The 21,374-nt window shown below is 48.7% G+C and overlaps 1 protein-coding gene across 1 annotated transcript; it reads right to left on the bottom strand.

Annotated features, from left to right (window-relative positions):
• Positions 1-2,264: 2,264 nt before the first annotated feature.
• On the bottom strand, positions 2,265-21,120 carry MYO1H (myosin IH). Its single transcript, XM_062504241.1, has 32 exons — positions 20,831-21,120; positions 19,657-19,815; positions 18,927-19,042; positions 18,384-18,582; positions 17,861-17,941; positions 17,262-17,441; positions 16,814-16,912; positions 16,100-16,213; positions 15,727-15,798; positions 14,941-15,060; positions 14,576-14,643; positions 14,138-14,243; positions 13,540-13,620; positions 13,129-13,220; positions 11,695-11,789; positions 11,427-11,473; positions 11,143-11,223; positions 10,399-10,504; positions 10,030-10,147; positions 9,651-9,764; positions 9,270-9,346; positions 8,720-8,788; positions 8,072-8,156; positions 7,403-7,562; positions 6,963-7,046; positions 6,409-6,502; positions 5,827-5,882; positions 5,237-5,372; positions 4,386-4,453; positions 3,841-3,938; positions 2,832-2,931; positions 2,265-2,288 (listed from the first exon to the last, which is right to left on the bottom strand). The coding sequence occupies exons 2-32, from the start codon at positions 19,780-19,782 to the stop codon at positions 2,265-2,267; spliced, it is 3,066 nt and encodes a 1,021-aa protein (XP_062360225.1). The 5' UTR covers positions 19,783-19,815; positions 20,831-21,120.
• Positions 21,121-21,374: the final 254 nt, after the last annotated feature.

Genomic DNA, 21,374 nt, shown 5'->3' with positions numbered 1-21,374 from the left:
TGTAAAAAAACAAAGGTGCTGCAGCAGCACCAGCCATGTTCTGTTCCACAGAGCTCCTTGGTAGAGGCTGAAACACACCATGAGGTGACTGTACAGTTTTGGATCATCAAGTAAAGCTCTAAGATTTCCAATTTAATCTGAGGTCATCTTTCTAGTAACCAAAGACTTCTCCACACTGCAGGCAGCTGCTGGCTGTGACAGGTGGGGGTGTTGTACTTCTCTCTTTCTCCTGCAGCTGCTGATTGTTCACTGAGAGCTCCACAGTCTCCCTGGGGTTCAGCAGCTTCAGCTCAGTCCTGACACCTCAGGGCTTCCAGTCTGAGTTGTTCTTACACCTGTTTGCAGCACCCTCTGGGGCTGGAGCAGTGCAGAGGGGGAAGGAGCCAGTGCCTCTCTCCCCTCAGGGCTGGGATAAGCTGAGGGTGAGAGAGGGAAGTCCTGGATTGCTGTTTCTCCAGCACTGTGTACTTTGACACTTACTGGTGATCACCGGGCATCTCAGCATCTGGAACAGCCCTGGTGCCCTTGGGGGTGGAGGTTGTGCCTCAGCAGAGGGTGAACAGGGACCAGCACCAGTCCTGCAGCAAACCCCACTCACTGCAGCTGGGAGCTGCTCTCCAGCAGGCTCAGGGCAGCTCATCCCTGGCTGTGCTGACCAAATCCAGTCCTGTGGGGCAGAGCACCTTCAGCCCCAGGAGGTGACACCAGTACTAAGCACCTGACAGGTCACAGTTACGTGATTAACTTCTCTGTAAATAGATCCTTAACTGGCTTCAGGCTTTTCCCTTCCAGGTTATGCAAACTAAGTTCTTTCTAAAAACCAGGGAAGGGCTGTTTTTAATCTTTGTACAGTGCTTTGTAGAGCTGTTGGTTTAGCAAAGTCACTCCAGGATAATTAAAAGTTTAAATTTCAGTTTTGTTACTGCATTTGTGGGCAGACTCTGCCTTAACTCACTCCTGAGCTCACCCTTGGTGTGCTGGAGTGGTTCAGCCAAGCTGTGCTGTCCTGGGGACTGTCCTTTACCTGCTGTCCCTGTCCTTGTTCTGGGCACACCCTGGTCATGCCCTTGCACAAATGCTCTCAGTCCTGAGCCTCGTTACTCTAAGTGGTTTTACTCTGAGCTCTCAGGTGCAGCTGGGGCTCAGGGCAGGTGTCCTGGGCACAAGCAGCTCTTCAGATTATCCTTCCCTGCCTCCCAGTGCCAGGGAGAGCAGAGCTGGCTGCTTCCATTCTCCACCACCAGCAGTGACAGCACAGCTCAGGGCAGCTGAGAAAAGTCCCCCTGGGGAAGGGATTTTGTCCCCTCCCAGCTCCTGAGGTGGGTGAGGCTGCACGAGGAGGGGACAGGGACCAGCCCTGGTGCCCCCTTCCCACCTCTCTTCCTGTAGCACCAAAGCAGCTGCTCCTGCACTTCCCCAAGGCAGGTTTGGATCCCCTGAGCCACAGCAGCTGGGCAAGGCTCCAAGCTCCCATCCTACCTTAGAGCAAAAAGCTTTCAGTCTTAATGGAATTGTTTCATGGACAACAGCAAATTCCTGTTCTGTACAATCATTCCCACCTGTCTGGACTTCTGCACAGAACAAGCTTCAGCTGGATTTCAGTGTATGGTTGATGTTTGCAATACGTACTTTCATGTTTTTTTTTTTTTTTTTTAATATAACACAATAAATTAGAAGATATTTCATATTTACATGTGATTCACTTTATTATTTGCTTGGAGCTCGATGTCCTCAAGGGCTGTTCAGCTGGAGGAACTTCTGGGATGAAATATCAGATCTTCATCCTAATTAATGTCAGTTTGACCTCCCAGCCCTCCCTGTGGGAGAGGCCCCAGATGTTGGGATTCTCTCTGGTCAGTCTGCCTTGAGAAAAATTGTTTTTAGACCAGGGTTAACACTGCTCTGCACTTTTGCAGTGCTCCTCAGTAGTGATTCAAAGTACAGCTTGAGAAGCCTTTTGGCTTCTTTCCTAATCCCTCCTGACCTCTCAGAGATGGAGGTTTTACCTTGGAACTTTGGGGATAAATGTCCCTGTGACCATGTAACGAGTCTCTCCCTCCGGGAACGTTACAGCAACATCAGGGATTTTATTTAGCTATTGTTGAATAGTTTTAAGCTATGAAAAAAGAGCCTAAAAGATGCAAACTAACTCCTCAAATCACAGCAGCCCTGTGGCATCAGAGATTCCAGGGGAGATGTGAGGGCTGGTCTCATTCTGCAGGCTCCTTTCTGTTCCCAGCTAAGGGAACAGCAACTGGTTCTCATCAAGTCTTTCTTGGGGTTGATACCTGGGAGGAGAAGAGGAAGGAGCCATTAAATCAGGAATGGCTGGGAAGAGAAGTGGTGATTGGAGTTTCTATTTGCCTATTGGTACATAGAGACAATTCCCTTCATCCCCTCTACAGGATGGAGAACACCTGGAATTCTTCCTTGGAGCTATCAGCTCCTCAGAGGACCTGCTTGGGTGATAAGAAGTGCTTTCCCTCCATCCCCCAACCCATTTCAGGCATAACTTGGTTGAGGGAGGCAACAAGAGGTGGAAAACCTCCCCTAAGGCCTCATTTTGCTGGTGCACGTTGAGTTTGGATCTGACTAAATTCTCCAAGTGCCCACACCAGGAACCAGCCTTGCTTCCCCATCCATGGGCCAATTCCTGCCCAATGTCTGGAGCTCATGGAGGTGACACTCATGCAGGTGACACTGAGGGGTCCTGCTTTGGGATGGGACTCAGTCCGTCCTGGACTGCCAGGAAGGGGGGGTTGTGTTCTCTGCAGGTAGAGATCCAAAGGAGGAAGCACCAGGTGCCTCCCTGTGCTCAGGTGAGCCCTTACCACTGTGAGCTGTCCAGTTTTGTCCTTGAAGACCTGAGGCTCTGGCCCCACAGTGAACACCATGGTCCCCTCCTTGCCGGAGCCAACGCGGAACCGGAGGCTGGAAGCAAAGAATCCCCCTGGAGAGCTCTCCCCACAAGAGGCTTTACTCTAAACACCCTTTATTTCTGTTCCCTGGGCAAATCTTGTTAGAGGAGCAGATCAGAGCCTCCAGCTTAGGTGAATTTCCTAAACAATTGCATTATCCCAGAGAGCCCAAGGAGTTGATGAATGGAACAAGGCTGCCCAGCCCAGTCTTTTGAGTGTTCCTGGTGCAATTAAGCACTGGAAGCTAAGCAGATCTGACCTGGAGGAAAGCACTGAGCACACCAAATCTAATTAGAGCTGAAACACAAAGGCCAGGCTGAAAAGCTGGAGCAGAAGTGCAGGTTTCACCTGCCAGCTCCAATTCCTGGAGATGTTGGAGACATGGACTGCTTCCACCTGCCAGGAGCTCAGGGCTGGGACTGGGAGGAATCACATTTTGGGCCTCCTCAATCCTTCTGGGAGAGGAGCATTGGTCCTGAGGTGACCCACAACTTCCCAGCTGGCTTTCCTGAGACTAATGGGATCCCCTGTGGAACCACTAAAGCCATGACCTCATGCCCAGGTCACATCAGAAAACTGGGAGAAAAAAAAAAAGTGGGTTTAAAGTACAATCACTTATAAATAAATTGGGTTTAGGCAGGTGGGGCATGGGCAGCTGTCAGAGCAGAGCAAGGTACAAGAACTCACAAGCCAAGGGAAAAAGGTTGGAATGATTTTTAATACTTTTTCTCTCAGTGCATCCCAGCTCATCTCCCTGTGCCTCTGGAAGTCACAAAAACAGAGATGCTGCTGCACCAGACCTGACCAGATTTGGGCACTGTCTGCTAGGGTGATGTCAACAGACTTGACCTAGTCTAGGCCTAATACATTCTCTCATAAAATTGAGCCCAGTGCTACCCAGCCACCTTCCTGCCTTCCTTACCTTCCCTTCACCACTTTAACGAGGCTTTGCTTGTTGGCCAATATGCAGAGCTTGGTCACTGTCTCAAAGATGTGCTCACACTGCAGTATCACATCTCCCTGGACACAAAAAAAGAGGGATAGAGTCACCTGGCATCACCCCAGCACATGATGGTGCAGAGAAACTCCTCTGGAATGCCAGAGCAGGGACTACCAGCCAGAAGTGACCAATTTAAACACCCTCTCCAGTGATTATTTAGGATTTATTTGATGTGAAAAAGAGGTATTTTTTTCTTTTGGTCCAGAGAAGGGGATGGAGCTGTGGAGGGTGTGGAGAATCAGCCAGACCAGGAGGGGCTGAGGGAACTCAGGGGGGATCTTCTCATTCTTCACCACTCCCTGGCAGGTTGGGACTCCAAGTGAAAGTTTTCATGTTGACAGCAAGAATGTAAAAGCCTGGCTGATTACACACTGAATAAACATCAGGAATTGGTGTTTATTGAAAACCATCCCAGGAGTTTATAGGATGATACTGGAAGCACTTTAAGCACCATCCCAATTCCCTACCTTCTGTTTGTTGTCCTCAGGAACATGAATGACCACGATCCCATCACTCAGGTTACTGGTAGAGATCCCTTCAAAGGAACCCCAAAGTTAGAGGAAAATCTACCAAGCCCAGCTCCACACCACCCTCAGCTCCTTCCCCCAGGAGAAGCAACTCCAGCCCCACCTGGGTTACAGGGGAAGTCACATTCCTGAAGGAGGGTTCTGTCCTTCCCAAGAGTGAAGAAATATTCCCATTCTTAGAGCAAAACTCCTACTTTGATTAATTAATCTGAGTTTTCAAAATATCTTCTGAAGGTTTCTTTATGTCACCTGCTGCCCACTGCACAATTCCAACAGTGGTGATTTAAACCCCTGCACAAAATGTTTGCCCCAAACCTTTCCCTGGTGCCTTGGTTTTGGTAACAGAAGAGGGGAAAGATCCATTCTATTCCTGGACTGTAGTTCCAACAGTGCCAGGATTAAAAAATACCTACAAACCAGGGTAGGAAAGGCTTGGGTTATTTTTCCTCCCCTCTGTGTCAGTAGAAAGGGATATCCTCCTGCATTTAAACATTTGTAGGAACTCTTACTCATAAAATCATCCTTCAAAGCTTTGTCCAACCCTCAGGAAAAGAGGTATAGATCATTCAAATATCTTTGCAAGACAAAATTTCAGAATGTCACCGTTCCTAGAGGATGCATGGCAGGACAGGCAGCTCCACAACAACTCATAGAATCATCATGGAATGGTTTGGGTTGGAAGGAATTTTAAGGAACATCCCATTCCACCTGTGCCATGGGCAGGGACACCTTCCACTAGTCCAGGTTCCTCCTAGTCCCATCCAGCCTTGGACAATGACTCCCACTGGTACCTTTCAGTGTGGAATACTCGATTTTCTGCTTGATCTTGGCCATCTCCACCACGTAGGCTGAGCTCTGGGTCAGCACCAGGAGCCGCTCCCGTGCCTTGAACCCGTTCCTGTCATATTTTATCACGGGGGTCACATACTGAAAACAACGAGTTGGAATCAGCATTTCCACTACTGCAAGCTCCTGCTCCAGGGGTTTGGATTTTCCTGGCTGGAAGCAGCTCAGCAAGGAGCAGCTCTGCCCATGGAGTGCAGGTCCCAGCTCACAGGGATCTGAATTCCCTGCACTGGGAAATTCAGGAGGCAGAATCCTGGGAACGATGAGACACCTGCGCCCCATGGGGCATAGGACCAGGGGAAGTGCAGGGACATTCCAGCCCTGCTCCTACCCTGGACAGGACCAGGAATGTTCTTTAAGCTTTCATTAAAAGGAATCTTAAGTAACTTTTAATTAGGTGTATTTTAATTTGGAGACATGTCTCCAATTAAAAAGCAAGGAAATGGTGGCTCTGCTGCTCTTCATCACCCCTCTGTGAGAAAGCAGCCCCAGAACTCCAGTGAAGGTAGTTCCAAGAGTTCTGTCCTTCCCTTACCTGGATGTTCTCCCCACGGATGAGCTGCAGCACTTTGGGGTTTAGGTCATTCTCTTCTGAGGAGCAAACCAGAAAGAGCAACTGGGTGTGGGTGCCAGAGCCACAGCCCCAGACAGACACTCCCCACCCCCAGCAAACACCAGAGAGCTGGTTTAGCTCTCTTCATCCCAACTGGCCTTTTCCCCTTGGAATGCTCCCTTCCAAACTGAGAGTGGTTACCTCCAGCTGCTCCCAAACCCATTTTGGTGACTTTTCCTGTCTGACAAGTAAATTCACACCAGGAGTTTCTGCCTGTTCTTGAGCCTGCTGTTGGTTCAGACCCTGATCCATCCCAGCTCCCAGGGAATTCTGCTCAGGTTTATGGCTTTCCATCCCAGAGGGATCCCAGTAGCCCCAGTTTGAGAACAATCCAGCAGATCCATCACTGTATTCATGTCACTCGATGTGACGGGGAGGAGATCCAATGGCAGGTGATGCTGCCTTTGCCAGGAGAGAATTTCTTTTGGAAAAGCGTCTGGTCAAGCAGGAATTTACAGAGCCAGGAGCACGGGACTGAGGCCTCCAGGGGTTTGCTGAACTCACTCAGGCGGGTCTCCAGGAAGGGCTGGCTGAGGCTCTCCAGGTATCCCTCCTTCTTCCCACTGAAAACAGCACTGGTCACCACCTTCTGCTGCAGCTGATGGGACAAGGAATAGCCTGTACCCTCGGAATTCCTCTACTGGGAACATCAGCAGGGACAGTGCAAACTCTGCTACTCCACAGCATCCTTCTGCTCATGCACTGCCCACCTGACTCATGGAATCAGGGAATTGTGCTGATTTTCTTCCAGCAGCTTTGGGTTATTCCAGTGTTACACCAAATGAAGGGGCAGCAGGGAAAGTCCTGCAGATTTTTGGTATTTATGGATCTTTTCCACTTATACAGAGAGCAGATTTCATGCCGTAAATTAAGCTCCGTGTGTCTGCTCTGTCCATTATGAGGGACACTGGAGGAAATCCCTTGCTCCAAGAATTTGCTCTCCTATGATGAGGGACTGATTGGAGCAGCAGGATCAGAAGGTGCTCCCTGTGTCCCAGGTGATCCTCAGGGATCACCCCTGTTTGACCTCCCACATTTACATTCCAAGGGTTGGTTACCTGCCCTTTCCTCTCAGCAGTGAGCCCTCGGCAGTATTTCCTCACCAGGTTCCTCATGCAGATTTTCCTGAGCATCTCGGATGTCTGCATTAAAAAAAAAAAAACAGGAAAAAAATAAAGTAGGGAAGTTGTACAAACATCTCTGTTTGTGCCATGAGCCTAAAACCCCATGGGATTAATTTTGTCTTTTTTAGGGCTCACAAGTTCACTTTTCTGTCAATTGCTTAAACCAACAGGGAGCTTTCCTCATTTCTCTTGGCAAGACCAACCACTGTGCTATTCCTCCCATTCCCACCCAAATACAGCAGATCTTGGGGTTTTCCAATGGCTCTGAACAGAGGATGAGCCAGCAGCAGATCATTTTCTCCCACCCAGAATGTGCACATGGCCACCAAACAGGGGCCACCTTCACCTCTCCCAAAGCCCCCAGAAACCCTCACCTCTTCCAGGATGGAGGGAGGTTGGAGCCAGCTCTCATCCAAGACACTTTTTGGCAGGTGATCTCGGAGTTTCATCAGGTAATGGTACTGTGAAAGCCTCACAAAATCCCTGTTCTCTGGGCAAAGGGGTTTCTTCCGATTGATGAAACCATTTATGAACCTACAGAAAATATCCCATGACCTCCAGAAATCCATGGAAATGAGGGGAGGGACAGATGAACACGACAGGCTGAGGATCACTGGTGTTACCTCAGGTGCGCTGAGGGTCAGCCATGGAAATCTCAAGCTTTAGAATATTCTAATTATTAACAGGTTTTTACCAAGTTCTATTGGTCAAACCACAGCACTTTGGAGTTCAGAAGGAATCAGCTCTACTTCAGGAATGGGGTTTAGGGGAGTAGAGAGGGAGGATGAAGGAAATTAGAAAAGTTAGGAGGAAATTCTTCCATGTGAGGGTGATGAGGCCCTGGCAGAGGGTGTCCAGAGGAGATGTGGCTGCCTCTGGATCCTGGGAAGTGTCCAAGACCAGGCTGGACAGGGCTTGGAACAACCTGGGATAATGGAAGGTGTCCCCTTGGCATGGGATGGGACTGGATGGGCTTTAAAGATCCCTTCCAACCCAAATCATTCTGGGATTGTATGGTTGGGAAACATGGTTGGGGCAGTTACTTCCTGATGGTCTGCACTGCCCACGTCCTCTTCTTGGCTGCCCTCCGTGCCAGGGCTCCTCTCCAACAGGCCTCCAGCTTGATTGCTGCAAAAGGGAATCAGTCCTGGGCTTTGGCCTTCACATTCACCCAGCACAAGCTAAAACTGGTTATTCTGCAGCTCTAAAAATCAGCTGGTGGGCGCAGCAAGTTTGGAATGTTTTCTTCTCCGTGGTGGATGCAGTTCCATTTATGCTGTGGGGTTCAACATCAAGGCCAGGCCTTGTCCCTCCCCACAGCCCAAAAATCTGCTATGAGCCTGCACTTTATATCAGCCTACTGTGATAAGAGGGTTTTTTTTTTTCCCCCAGCAGCTGAGGATCAACCCCCAGGTACCCCAGAATGTCTCCTGTGTGTGACAGAAGGGGCTGCTGCTGCTCGGAGCTGCTCCCACTGCTGAGACCAAGAACTGCTCATGGTGTGAGGATCCAAACAGACCTAAAGGAACCTCTGAGAATGCTCTGGGAATGCTCTGGGTGCAGCTGTCACCTCCTCTGACCCCAACAGCTCCAAGTGCTGCCCACGGCACCATAGATTTGGGACTTCCCAAGGCTCCAGCTCCTGTGGAAAGCCCAGCCCTAAGAGAATCCCCCAAATCCAGAGCCCGTACCTGCTTTCCTCTTCTTCTGGTACGCTCTTTTCCCAAGGAACCCTTTATACTTGGCCTGGAGTCTTGAAACTGGAAAGAAGGCAGAGACACCACTGGCACCTGCAGGGTCAGGGAGGTGAGGAGCCAAGTTCCTGCACTCCATGGCACAGGGGACAGAGGGGCCACAGCACCAACGGGGCCAGAAGCAGCCCCTGTAGGTACCAGGTATGCTTTGCCAGGAATAGATATCCCTAGGATGAGACAGAAGAGATCCCAATCCCAAGGGAAAGGCACTTGGTGCATCTGGGCATGGACAGGGAGGTACTCATGGGACAGAGGAGCTCCAAAGGAGCCACACATCCATGACTCAAGCAGGGATTTCCCCCCAGCCTGGAGCAACTTCACCGAGTTTCCCATGGATTCTGAGAGCTATGCAGACCAGGGTTGGGAGAGACCTTAAAGCCCCCGCCCTGTTCCACCCCCTGCCATGGGCTGGGACTCCTTCCACTATCCCAGGTTGCTCCAAGCCCAGTCCAACCCAGAGCCCAGACCAAGGGAACTGGAACCTTACTCAGCAGGTGCTTTCTGTACTCAAAAGCATCCTCCGTGGCAAACAGGGTCTTTGGGAAACGGATGAATATTTTGGTTCTGAAAAGGAGACCAGGAGCAGGTTATCCATGGTGAGCCATCCTTCCAGCTGCCCTGAGCAGACTCAGAGCCCCCCAAACAGCTGGAATGCCACCCAAGCCTGAGCTGCCTTGGGCTGCCCAGGGAAGCAGGAGAAGATGGAGCCCTAACCCAGAAATGGTTGGATTCAAGCTTCAATGGAAACAGGTAAAAACAATGAGGAAATGAATACATCTGGGGGTTTTAGCTCTTTCCTTGCTCCCGTCACAGACAGGACAGAGGATCCAAGACAGCAAACACTGAGCAGCCAAAGCAAGGAATTTACCTTCCTAATTTGTATTCCTCAGGCTTGTAACCAATGTGTTTGATGAGTCTCTCCACACCCTCTACTGCTGGCCCATGCCAGTGTGGCCAGGTAGCTGGACAGAGACATTTGTACCTGAAAGATCAGCAGGACATCAGTACAAATAACCTGAAGTTTGAGGAACCCCTCCCTGAAACCACCCCAAAATTTCCTTCTGCTTTCCTCAGGGCAGAAGATGCCAGCGCAGATCAAAACGATGCAAACAAGACACAGGCAAAGGGTATTTTTGAAGGAGAAGGAGTTCTGCTGACAATTCCCACTACTGGGACTTGAGTTTTGCTTGCTCTGCAGCCCTCAGGAGGGCAGGATTACCTGGGCAGAGGGGAGGCAGCTCCCTCACCTTTGCAGGAAGAGCTCGTACTTGCGCCGGTACGCGAAGCCAGCCCGTCTCACCCGCAGGTGCTCCATCAGCCCCAGGTACTTCACCTGGTGTCGGATCAGGAAATCATCAAACTTCCCTGGAGCAAGAGCACACCTTCACTGCTCAGCTCTGTCTGGAAAAGCTCACCCTCTTGCCCACGTGTTGGGGGAAATCAGGAAGGAACGAGATCCCCAATTACCCACGAGGACAAATTTGCTGCCAGCTTAACCAAGCGATTTCTATATAAACACAAACATGTGTACACAACCTATACACACTGCACCCTGCTCCAAACATATCCCTCTGTCCATTCCTTGGACTCAGCAGAGCCTTCAGCCCCAGCCTCACCAGGCTCCTTGTTCTCATTGGGTTTGATGCAGCGGATGTACGAAGGCTCCTTGGACATCAGGATTTCAATCAGACTTGTCAGACTGTTCTTGAACTGGGTTGCGACCTAGGACAGCATCAAAAGAACTTCCTGAGCTCTGGAACTCTTCCCTGTAGGAAGTGAAATCAACTCCCTGCATCCAGCTTAAACCTGGAAGGAAAATCTGATGGTGCACTGGTAGCCTGGAGTTTTTGGAGCATGGTCAGATGTGTCAGTGCTGAGCTGGAGCATTTGAGCCCTGGCCATGCAGTTGGACACATCAGGCAGCCCTCAGAGCTCCCTGCTCCTTGGGGGATGTGTTCTGGGATGTCACTTTGCTGGGTGTTGTCTCAGCAGCACCACTGTTCCTCTGCTGGGTGTGGATGGCAGCAAAAACATCCACCAAGTACAGAAATTCCAGAATCCCACAATTTATAGGGTGGGAAGGGCCCTGTGGAGACCACCCAGTCCAACCCCCTACCAAGGCAAGGTACCCAAAGCAGGCGACACAGGAATGTGTCCAGGTGGATTTGGAATTGCTCCAGGCCCTTCCTGGGCAGCTGTCCCAGGGCTCTGCCACCCTCCATGGAAAGCTTCCTCAGGTTGAGGCAGAACTTGCTGTGTTTTAGTTTATGGCCATCAGGACTGAGGAAGGGATCAGTGATTTAACCAAAGCCTGGAGAGCTGAGTTGATATTCAGAATTAAGACTAAAGACAAAGCTCACAGTCTCTGGTCTCCTCCTGTTGTCCAGTTCTGACAGGAGGAAACAGTCCCTGATGATGCTGTTCTTAGAGTTGCAGAGCACCTAAAACAGGAGGAGATAAAAGTTTCCCTATTGAGCAGTACTTCTACTCCTTCTGGGAGCAGCACAGCCTTGAGAACATGCACAGAGGTGCCTAAAGATTAGTGCTAAAGAGAAAACTATGTTTTTGTTTCCCACAGAGACTAAACAAATCTTCTGCACCAAGCAGATGATGTAAAACAACAGCATCCCTTTTTTGTGCTTACCTCCTTCAGGTTTCTGTACAGTAGATCATTATTCTTCTCCAGAAATCCTGAAAAACATTTGAATTAAAAGAAATTAAAAAAGAAAATCGGAACATCCACATCTTCAAAACTGTCACTGCAGCCACATTTAAGACTAGGTCAGTGCCTGCAGAGGGCAGGCATTTTGTAATTCCTCTTCCCATCAAGTCATCATCATTCATCATCATTCCCATCATCAGCCACAGCAGTTTAGGAGCTCAGGAGTTCCAGCCTGGCCATTCTCACTCACCCACAGCACAGTAGGTGACCTCTCCTGCATAGTGGAGGAGGCGAAAATCCACCCAGTCAATGGATTTCCTCGTTTTCTGATCCGCCAGTTTGCGCCTGCCGGGGGAAAATCCAACAAAACACCAGGAGAAAGAGCAGCAAAGAGATTCCCTCAGCTTGGGGAGAGCCACAGCTGGGGAACAGCTGGAAATGTGCTGTTTGATCCTATTGATGTGGCTCTGACTGTGGAGTTATGGCCCATGATCAAACCATCATCTCTTCCTGCTGGCAGCTCCCATAAACTCCTCAGGACACCTGGGATCTACTAATTGCCATTTGGCAGTGATTACCCGTTCCAAAAATATTAAGATTTCTTCCTATAACATCCATTTAAATAAATTTTTACTACTTATGTGGGGGAAAAAAACACCAACTTCCTCAACCCCAAAGCGAAACCAGGGGGAAAGGATTTCTTTGCCCTAGAGCAAGAACCCAAATACAAAGGAGGAATCCAAATGTTTGAGAATAGCAGGAATATTTTAGAAAGCAAGGATTCCTGGGGGGGGGGGGGGGGGGGGGGGAACCAAACAAGAAAAAAAGAGCAACTTCACAGTTGAAGTTTCAGCTTTGTAAGCAGTCACAAACAGCAGAGCTGAGTGTCACAACAGCACGTTCGTATATCAAAGCTCCTTCCAAGAGCAGATCCCAGGGAAGTAACTCCAGCACTTCTATTTAAAGCTTTTAATCAGGCAGAACAGCATTAAGGCACATTGTGGTGACAAGGAAGTTGGCTACAAATTTTGCACTTGGCTGTGGTGGAGTTCAGAGCTGCAGGAACAGTGACAGCTCAGCACTGTGACTCTCAATTGATGACTTGTCACAGCCCTTCAGCAGCTTCTGCAGGGGAAGTGCCAGCACAGCCCGGCGCCAACGCGCTCAGCTGCCACCAAAATGGGATCCAAAACCCCTCCAAATGGAGTATGAACCAAAATGCCACTCATCTGGGGGAGAAGAGCACGAGCATTTTCTCTCCTCTTTGTACTCCAAGCTCAAACAGAACAAGATGGGTGTAAATATTTACATATCCCCCTTCAGCCTCAGGCATTAGGCTCCTTGTCACAACATCTTCAGCTTTCCCTGGAGTCCATGGGGATCAAAGGCATCTATGACCAAAGCCATTGAACCTTCCTATGCTAGAAGCCTGGGCCAAATCCCAGGAGTCCCTAATTTTGGCGTGGAATGGCAGACTCAAAGCTCAGCATCAGAGCAGTGAAGAGACAGAGCCCCGCTCACACCTCCCCGTACCCCAGATCCACCAGTGGAGTTTTCCAACATCAGACACCGGATGGGCTGTTTGATTCCCTCTGGGACAAAGCAGAGATTGTTCCCTCCCCAGTCCTGTCATGGATATGGGATGGGAGGGGTCTGGGATAGGATACAGAGGGTAAATGCATACGTCACGAAGTGGGCATGATCTCCTACTTTCTCTTCCAGCTTTTCCAAGAAGCTCAAATCAGTCGCTTCCCCAGGCCGTAAACATTCCTCATCCTGGAACAGCAGGCACTGGATCAGAGCTGCTCTGAGCTCATATTCCCTCCTCAACAAAATTTAGGACTCTCAAACAAGAGAGTTCTTTGTTTGTCCCACAAACCCAAAGCTCCATTGCAGGCGAAGCAGAACATCCCCCATCTTTAAGTCCCCCCAAAACCAGATCCTCTGCCTTACCCTCTGTGTTTGTTACAGGAATCTGTGTTTATGTTCTGGATAATACAGATCCATCCCATAATTAGAAGGAAAAAATGTGATTAAGAACCATTAGAGCAAGGCACAGACCTGCATTTTAATTTAGTAGAATCTCTGTTCTTACCAGGATGGAGATTATTCCTTTATGCTTCTGCTCAACCAAGTCACAGATGATTTTGTTGTTAAAATATGGGATTGGTTCCCACTGTGAAAGGGAAAAAGGAAAAAGAGTTTTAGATGAGGACCTTTTCTTTGCAATTTTTAAAGTTCTTTGGAACTGAAATAAGATACACCCTCAGATCCCACCGAAATGAGTGGTGTGAATTAGGATGAATTAAAGGAAAAGGTGATGGCACAGTGATCCATGGTCCCACTCCAGAGCTCTCCTGCTGCCAGCAGCCCACACCATCTTCTTGTTTTCTACATAAATCCTCTCCATCTTCCCTGTTTTACACTGCTGGAATCCCTCATTCTCCAGGGACACTGTCACTGCTGAGCATCTGAGATTTGGGGAGGGTCCTACTTCTTCCTTAAATGATGTCAATTAAGTCTGGGCTAAACTGCACTTCAAAAGGGTTACAGAAAGAGACCCCTGCAAATCCCACACTTCCCATGGGAACAATAACAAAGTAAAAAAAGCAGGATGACTTTCACATTGGTGATCAAAAGCATTCAGTGTAATGGCAGTTCAAAGGGAAAAGGGAGGGGGAAATGTGATTTACCTCAATGCCTTCCAGTTCATATTCCTCCTGCTCTGCTTTCAGGGTCATCTCAATCAGCAGCTGCTGCAGCTTCTCGTTGCAGTAATTAATGCAGAACTGCTCAAAGCTTCAGGGAGGTTAAACGAGCAGCAGGTTTGATGTGTTCCAGGGGCAGTTTTGCTTCCTCCTCCATGGACTAAACCACCCATTCCCATAGAGACCAAACCCCCATTTCCACAAGGAGCAAATTCCCCATTTTTACATGGGGCAAACCCACCCCTTGCTCCCTCACTGCTGCACCACAGCCCAAGGTAAAGCTTTTCCTGGGGTCCAGCAAACCCCTGCACCCAAATTTTAGTGCCCTATACCTCGCCCTGCTGGGCTGAGGGCACACTAAAAAATTCATGCAGGAATGTCCTGTACCCCCAGGTCACCCCAAATCCCAGGAACAGCCTGTACCTGTTTGTGTCCAGCACTTCAAAGCCATAAATATCCAGCAGGCCAATAACTGTTTTCTGAGTTGAATCCTGTCAAAAACACCCCTGCTCTGTCATTCCTCCTTCTCTGCAGGTGGCTGCTTTCACCTGAATTTCAAACTTTCTCTTTGAGGGAAATGTCAGTGGAGAAACCATTTTAAAGCAGATGGTGAACTGCTGAAACTCTTTAACAGAGAGTAACTAAAGGGTTTCCCAGCTTGGGTCTGGGGGATGTCCCAGAAGCAATTATCCAATATCCCAGATATTTGGTGATGAGGGTTGTGGGGCCTCTCTGGAGAAACTGCTCAGCATTTTAGGAGCATTCAGGACTTCAGACAAGAAACCGACCTTGTTGGCAAGAGAGCCATTGATTTTGTTGACGAGCCAAGTGAAAGTCCTTCCATAAATTGCCTTTGCTACGGCATCCCGGGCGTAGAATGCCAGATCCACGTTCAGTGGGCTGAGCACCTGGAAATAAAGATATCCCAGAGAGGATAAACATCCCAGGGGAGCAGAGCAAACTTCTGCACAGCCAGCTCACGTCTGTGGCTTGGAGAAGCAGCCACATTGTCCTACAGCATCCCTGGACTGCAGCTATTCCTGCAGGAGGTTACAATGGGATCATCCTTAAGGTCCTTCCCAAGCCAAACCACTCTGGAATTCCCTGATTCTCCTTACAGCTTTATTTTCCATCAGTGCTCCTTCAGTCTGGTGTATCTCCACCTGCCAGCAGGTTTGAGGCATTACATTTTGGTGAGTATAAATTTAGATGAAGTGGGAAAATATTTGGACCCCTTTTAACTCTATATTATTAAAATAAAATTATAAAATGTTCAAAGAGCAATTTTTACCGGAGTTTTTTCTCTGTTTATGCAGCCCAGTTTCCTGGACTGGGCAAGGGGAAATTGTTTGGCTCAAATACAAGTCCCTGTTCCAGCTTTTTAACAGCTCCTGCTTTGTTCAGCAATAAAACTCCAATATATTTTAGTTTAACATCTCAGGCTGGAAGAAGGGGATGTGGAGGAGGAGAGGGACAGCCAGAGGGTCTGGTTTACACTCAGAACTGGCTCCTCACCCACACCCCAGCTGGGGATCTCCCAGATTAATCTGGGACTACACAGAATTCCTTGGTACCTCCTCAGATCTGGCTTCGATCTTCCTGTGGGTGAGAGCTTCCTGCAGGATGGACAGGTGAGCACCCAGGAGCTGCAGGGAGAGAAATACCTGCACTCAGAGCACAGCCACAGGTCCCTGTTTAAATAAGCAGCACTGTGTGACCAGCAGGGCAGAACCCCCAGCCCCTCCCCTACCTCAACTTGGAGACACAGGAAATAGGGAAATTTCAGGGAGAAAACTCAAGATGGTTTACAACAGGAGTTGGGTATTTTTAGAGCTATCCTTATGCTTTCGGGAATGAATATTTTGTATATTCAACGAGAAAATCACAGCAATGTTAAGGTTTTCCTCCTAGCACTGGGAATTCTGACCCAGAACTGGGCAGAGGCACCTTGGAAATCCACTTGATCTGGGACCCATCACGGATGATGGCGTGGCCATTGCTGTCCTCTTCAAACTGGATGTTCCCAAGGTGCAGGACACTGGCAACGATTCCAAAGAGATGCTGATAATGGGAGATATTCCATTAGAACACAGGTTCCCACAGCCCTGTGGGGTGCTGCTGATCTTTTCTATCATTAATTACCAGAATTTTGGCTGGGCTGAAGGAGGTGAACCAGAGAATCCAGTACCACCACTGGCATCATGCTCTTCACCCCCCGCTCCCTCAATCCCACAGCCTCATGGAATCCCAGAGTGGTTTGGGGTGGAAATGAATTTAGGGATCATTTAGTTCCACCCCCTGCCAGGGCAGGGACACCTTCCACTATCCCAAGCTGCTCCAAGCCCCATCCATCCTTGGGCACTTCCAGGGATGGGGCAACTACAGCTTCTCTGGGCAACCTGGGACCCAATTTCTTCCCAATACCTAATCCAAACCTACTCTCTGGCAGTGGGAAGCCACTCCCTTTTGTCCTGCCACTCCAGGCCCTTGTCCAAAGTCTCTCTCCATGTTTCTTGTCGGCCCCTTCAGGTCCTGACCCCCCAAAGTGTCCTATTCCACCCTTCACCCCTCTCCCAGGCACAGCTGCTTCCATCACTTCAGGAAAAGAGCAGTGCCCTCCTCTCTGAAATCCCCTTCTCAGTCCCTTTTCACAAGCAGTACCTCGATATCTTTTTCAGTGAAGTCAATGATGGAAAAAGCTTTCCGGACTATTTTCCAGTCATTCTTGTCATTGATAGAAAACACTTTGGCACATCGACCCTAGGCAGTAAAAGGAAGACAAATTAATACAATTAATTGGTAAAGAACTTCTATTATCAGCAAACACAGATACTTCTGGGCATATTGCTTTCATTTCCAGTTCCCCCAGTGAAGTTTTTCACTGTTATTAACCCTGAGCACAGCTCCTTTGATCAAATAATTCAGTTTATACTGGAAACCCCAAATAAATCAAACCCCTAAGCGTGGAGAGTGTCACTGTAAATTGGCTGAAACTGCACAGAGCTTGATCTTCCAGCCATCCTTTATTTTTAGGGTAAGAATATCTTCTGTCCAAGCTGCATTTTCCATCCCTGCAATTCCTGATGGAGGAGCTCAGGCTCCCACTGACCTGGATGAGGTACATGTATTTCTGGGGGTTGCGCTCCAGCCCGAGCCAGCAGAGCAGATCCTTGTCTCCCCCCTCCAGCAGCTGGTAGAAAATATGAAAATTCCTCTCTCCATGGTTTTGGTGGACAACTCGGGATTTCTCAATCAAGTAGCTGAGGATGTGCCCTCCCACTGGAGCTCCCTGGCAGAGCAAAGCAGGCAGATCAACACCAAAAATACCAATAATCCCTGTAATTGCTGTTTCTTTACTCCCAGGAATGAGGAACATGCTCAGGAAAAGCCAAATTCTGCTGCCATTTATCTGCTTCCTCTTATTTAAGAGTGTCCAGCAACAGCACAAGGATTTTCTGTCCTGTAAAAGTAACTTGAGCTTTAAAACTCTCTATCAGCTTTCCATGGAGCACTGCCAGGATTGACAGAAATGCTGTGAGTTTCCAGGATGGATAACCGGTGACTTCACCTGCAAAATGCAAGGTCTGTAAAAGCAGGGTCAGAAATGTGCAGGGTAAGAATTAATAAATCATGGGTTGCCTGCTCAGCATCCAGGAGGTTTCTCAGATACAGCTCCTTTCCCCAGCGCTCCACTGAGTTTGTTCTCACCTTAAAATCAAACTGGATGTCCATGTACTTCCCAAATCTGCTGGAGTTGTCATTGCGCAGGGTTTTTGCATTCCCAAAAGCCTGGGGGTAAACAGAGAGGGAAAGTCACTTCTCACCTCCCTGGGAGCCTCACACCCAGTTCCAGGAACCAAGATTTGCTGCTTCAGCCAAGTCCCACTGAATTTAGTGGGATTAAAGAAATACAAACTAATGCATTTCCACAGCTTTAAAGCAGAATTCAGCTAAACTAATTACTGATTTTTCTTCTCTAACTTATAACTGAGACCCCAAGGAACTGCTGTACGCTGCAGTTTTCTTGCATTTCCTTGTATTTCTTTCAGCCAATTGAACCCCCAAATTTAAATTTTCAAACATTAAATGATATTTAATCCCAAACATTCTTTCAGAGGCTGTGCCAATATTGGCCATTCTTGCTCAGGGCTGCAGATTTGCAAGGAATCCTCGAGCAGTGAAGCCACCAACTCCAACCCCTCTGCATTTTTGCCTTCCTTCAGCTTCTCACCTCGAGGACAGGGTTGGAGAGCAGGAGCCGGTCCCGGACAGTCTGGAGCTGCTCCGTGGTGGGACAGGTGACTGCGTAGTACTGCAGGATCTTCTTGGATGCCTCTGTCTTCCCAGCCCCACTCTCCCCAGAGATGAGGATGAAGTGGTTGTTGTACTCACTGCACATCACCCTGTAGGCGTTGTCAGCTATGGCATAGCTGGGATGGGCACAGGAGGCATTTGGAGGGGAAATATCCATTAGGAATGGCACAGGAGGAGGGATGGCAAAGGTTTCCAGGGGTTTTGACTCCTGGTTTAATGTTACAAGTATTGGATGGGGTCATGGAATCCTAAAATGGGTTGGAAGGGATCGTAGAGATCATCTCATTCCAGCCCCCTGCCATGGGCAGAGACACCCACTGGGCTCAAAACCTGAGCCTGACTCAAGGCTGACAGTAAAATCCAGGCCTAGAGACTGTGGACACCCCCCGTGGTGCCAGCAGAGCATTGCAGGGAAATCCAAAATTTGGAATACCCAGAGAGATCCCATGGGAACACTCACAGGTGTGGTGGCAGCTCAAAGAAGTTCACACCCCGATAAAGCTGCATCTGAGTCACTGTGTAAATGTCCAGCTCCTGGTAGGGGTTCACTGACACCAGGAGAGAACCAATGTAGGTCTGCAGAGAGAGAGAACCTGGTGGGACACCTGCTCCACCCCAAAATCCCAAAGGAGGAGCCCAGGGACACCTGCTCCACCCCAGAATCCCAAAGGAGGAGCCAGGTACCTCGGACATTCTCTGTACCAAAGCAGGTACAGAGCTTGTTATGAGAAAACCAAACCAACCAACCAGAACTCTTCCCAAACCAATACCAAACTTCTTCCAAAATCCTCCTGGTTATGAGTTGAGGTGAACCATGAGAGCAAGCTCAGAGCCTGGCAATTTAAATGCAGGGATTTGGGATCTCTTGGTGCTTCCAGGACACTTTTCCTACTAAAGTTAACACAACATAAAATAAAATCCTCAGCTCTTCCCAGAAAAACCTTGTCCTGCCTTCCTTCAGTCACAGTGTTCCCTTTCCCATTCCGTCCCTATTTACTGTACATCCTTTAAAGCTTTGCAAAGCCACTCATCGGAGCAAGTGGAGATTTATTTTCATTAATTCAAGTGGATAAATTACTCCCGGACCATTGCTCTACACAGAGGATACTCAGCTCTTCCTCCTGGACCTGACCAGCAAGGCCACCTCAGGGACATTTCAGCAGCCACAAAGCCACAGAAGCAGCACTTACATAGATGAGGTTCTCCTGGTAGCGCTTGCGAAGGTTGTTGAGGAAAGCAGCCTCGCTGGTGTGGGAATCCAGAAGGACAAAATCCTGCACCCCGACCTTGTCCCGGGCTATCAGAGCCCCTTCCATGTTGGCGTCGCCGTTCTCGTCCACTTCTTCCTTCTACAACACAAATTTGGGTTGTGGGGTGCACAGTGAGAGAGGGACCTTCCCCAGGGGCAAACCAGCCTTGCACAGGTAATGCCAAGAGATCATTATTCCAGCTTGTCCAAGGATGGCAATTCCATCCAAGCTCTTCACGGTCCAGACATCCCAGACTCGCTGCCGTGAGCAGGGAGGAGGATCCTACTTTCCACAGAAACTGAGACAAACCCAGCCCTGGAGGTGCAATTTGGATCTGAACACTCAATAACTCAGCCCAGACAGAATTTTCCAGGCATAGAACTGGAATAAATAGTGGAAGGCAGCAGAAAAATTGTTATTTTTTTCCCCCCTTTATACAGATCTAGGCATGAAAATGGAGAATCCCAGGAAAAGGCTACAAGGTGTTTGACTTGAAGGCAAAAAAGAGTAACCCCACAGCACCACTCTGCCCAAGAATGTTATTCCCAGTGCATTCCCAGTGGGAATGTTATTTCCACTAGAAGCAGCTCCAAGTCAGCTTTCAGTTCTGGCAGCAGATGTCCCCACACGCCAGCGAGACGTGGCCACTGCTGATAAAACTGATCAGAGTGACTTGGGGAGGGTTAAACCCTGCCCAGCATCCCCCATCCTTCTCCAAAGTCTGAGAGATGCAAAAAAAGACTGTCCCTGACAAAAGCAAATCCTCTTGCACCCTCCACTTCTGATTCTTTTAGGTAGAAATTGACTTTATATGGAAAATTCTCACTGCTGAGGGTCAAGCTTGACTCCCAGGCTATAAGAATAAACTGCGCTTTTTAATTATTTAAAACAAGCTGCTAATTTCATGCTAGCAAATAAACATTTTTTATCTACATATTTCCCATGGATTTGTCTACATCACACATTTTATGGTAATACTGTGCTAAAGTTGAATTTTCTGGTTTTCCTTCTTGGTTCCTTTTTCCAGACACCAGGATTACCCAGCTCAGAGACAAATTCCTATCCTAAGGCATAAATGGACAGAAATAAATTCAGTACAGTTGGAACAGCTTACCTTGGAGTAAATTGCCTTGGAATGAGCTCCCTTGGAGGGTTCCAGGCTGGGAGAATTAGGGAAGGAACATGGCTGAGCACCTGGAGCAGCTCTGGAGGCTCCAGGCTGTGCTCACCAGCTCAGCACCTCTGCTGCTCTCCTCCTGCCCTTGGGGACATTGGCTTGTCTCATTTTGCTGCTCCACTGCTCAAGGGGACGTTGTGGATGTGTGTAAGGTTTTCAACAAGCACTGAAGGGATGGTGATGATCTGTTTTTATATGGCCACGTCAGGTTCTGCCCCTTTTTTACATTTGATGTTGATTTTTTCGAAAGCAGAAGCTTTTAAAATTGGAAATAGGCACAAAATAGAATGCTCCTGCTGAGCTCTGGCAAAGCCTGGCTCTGGAGGGAGGTTTTTGGGATGAGCCTGTAGGTACTGGTGGACATTGGGGCTTGGTGTATTTGGGAGCAGAATTGCATAAAATGAAGAGCAGAGGACCCAACCAATATCATTTATGACTGAGGCAAACTCAGAAAAATCAGCTCTTAAACAGTAATTTCAAG

The sequence above is a fragment of the Cinclus cinclus genome, chromosome 17 (genome assembly GCF_963662255.1).
Source record: "Cinclus cinclus chromosome 17, bCinCin1.1, whole genome shotgun sequence".
NCBI classification, from domain to species: Eukaryota; Metazoa; Chordata; class Aves; order Passeriformes; family Cinclidae; genus Cinclus; species Cinclus cinclus.
Note: the sequence above shows the minus strand (reverse complement) of the source record. Positions and strands in the feature narration are given on the sequence as shown.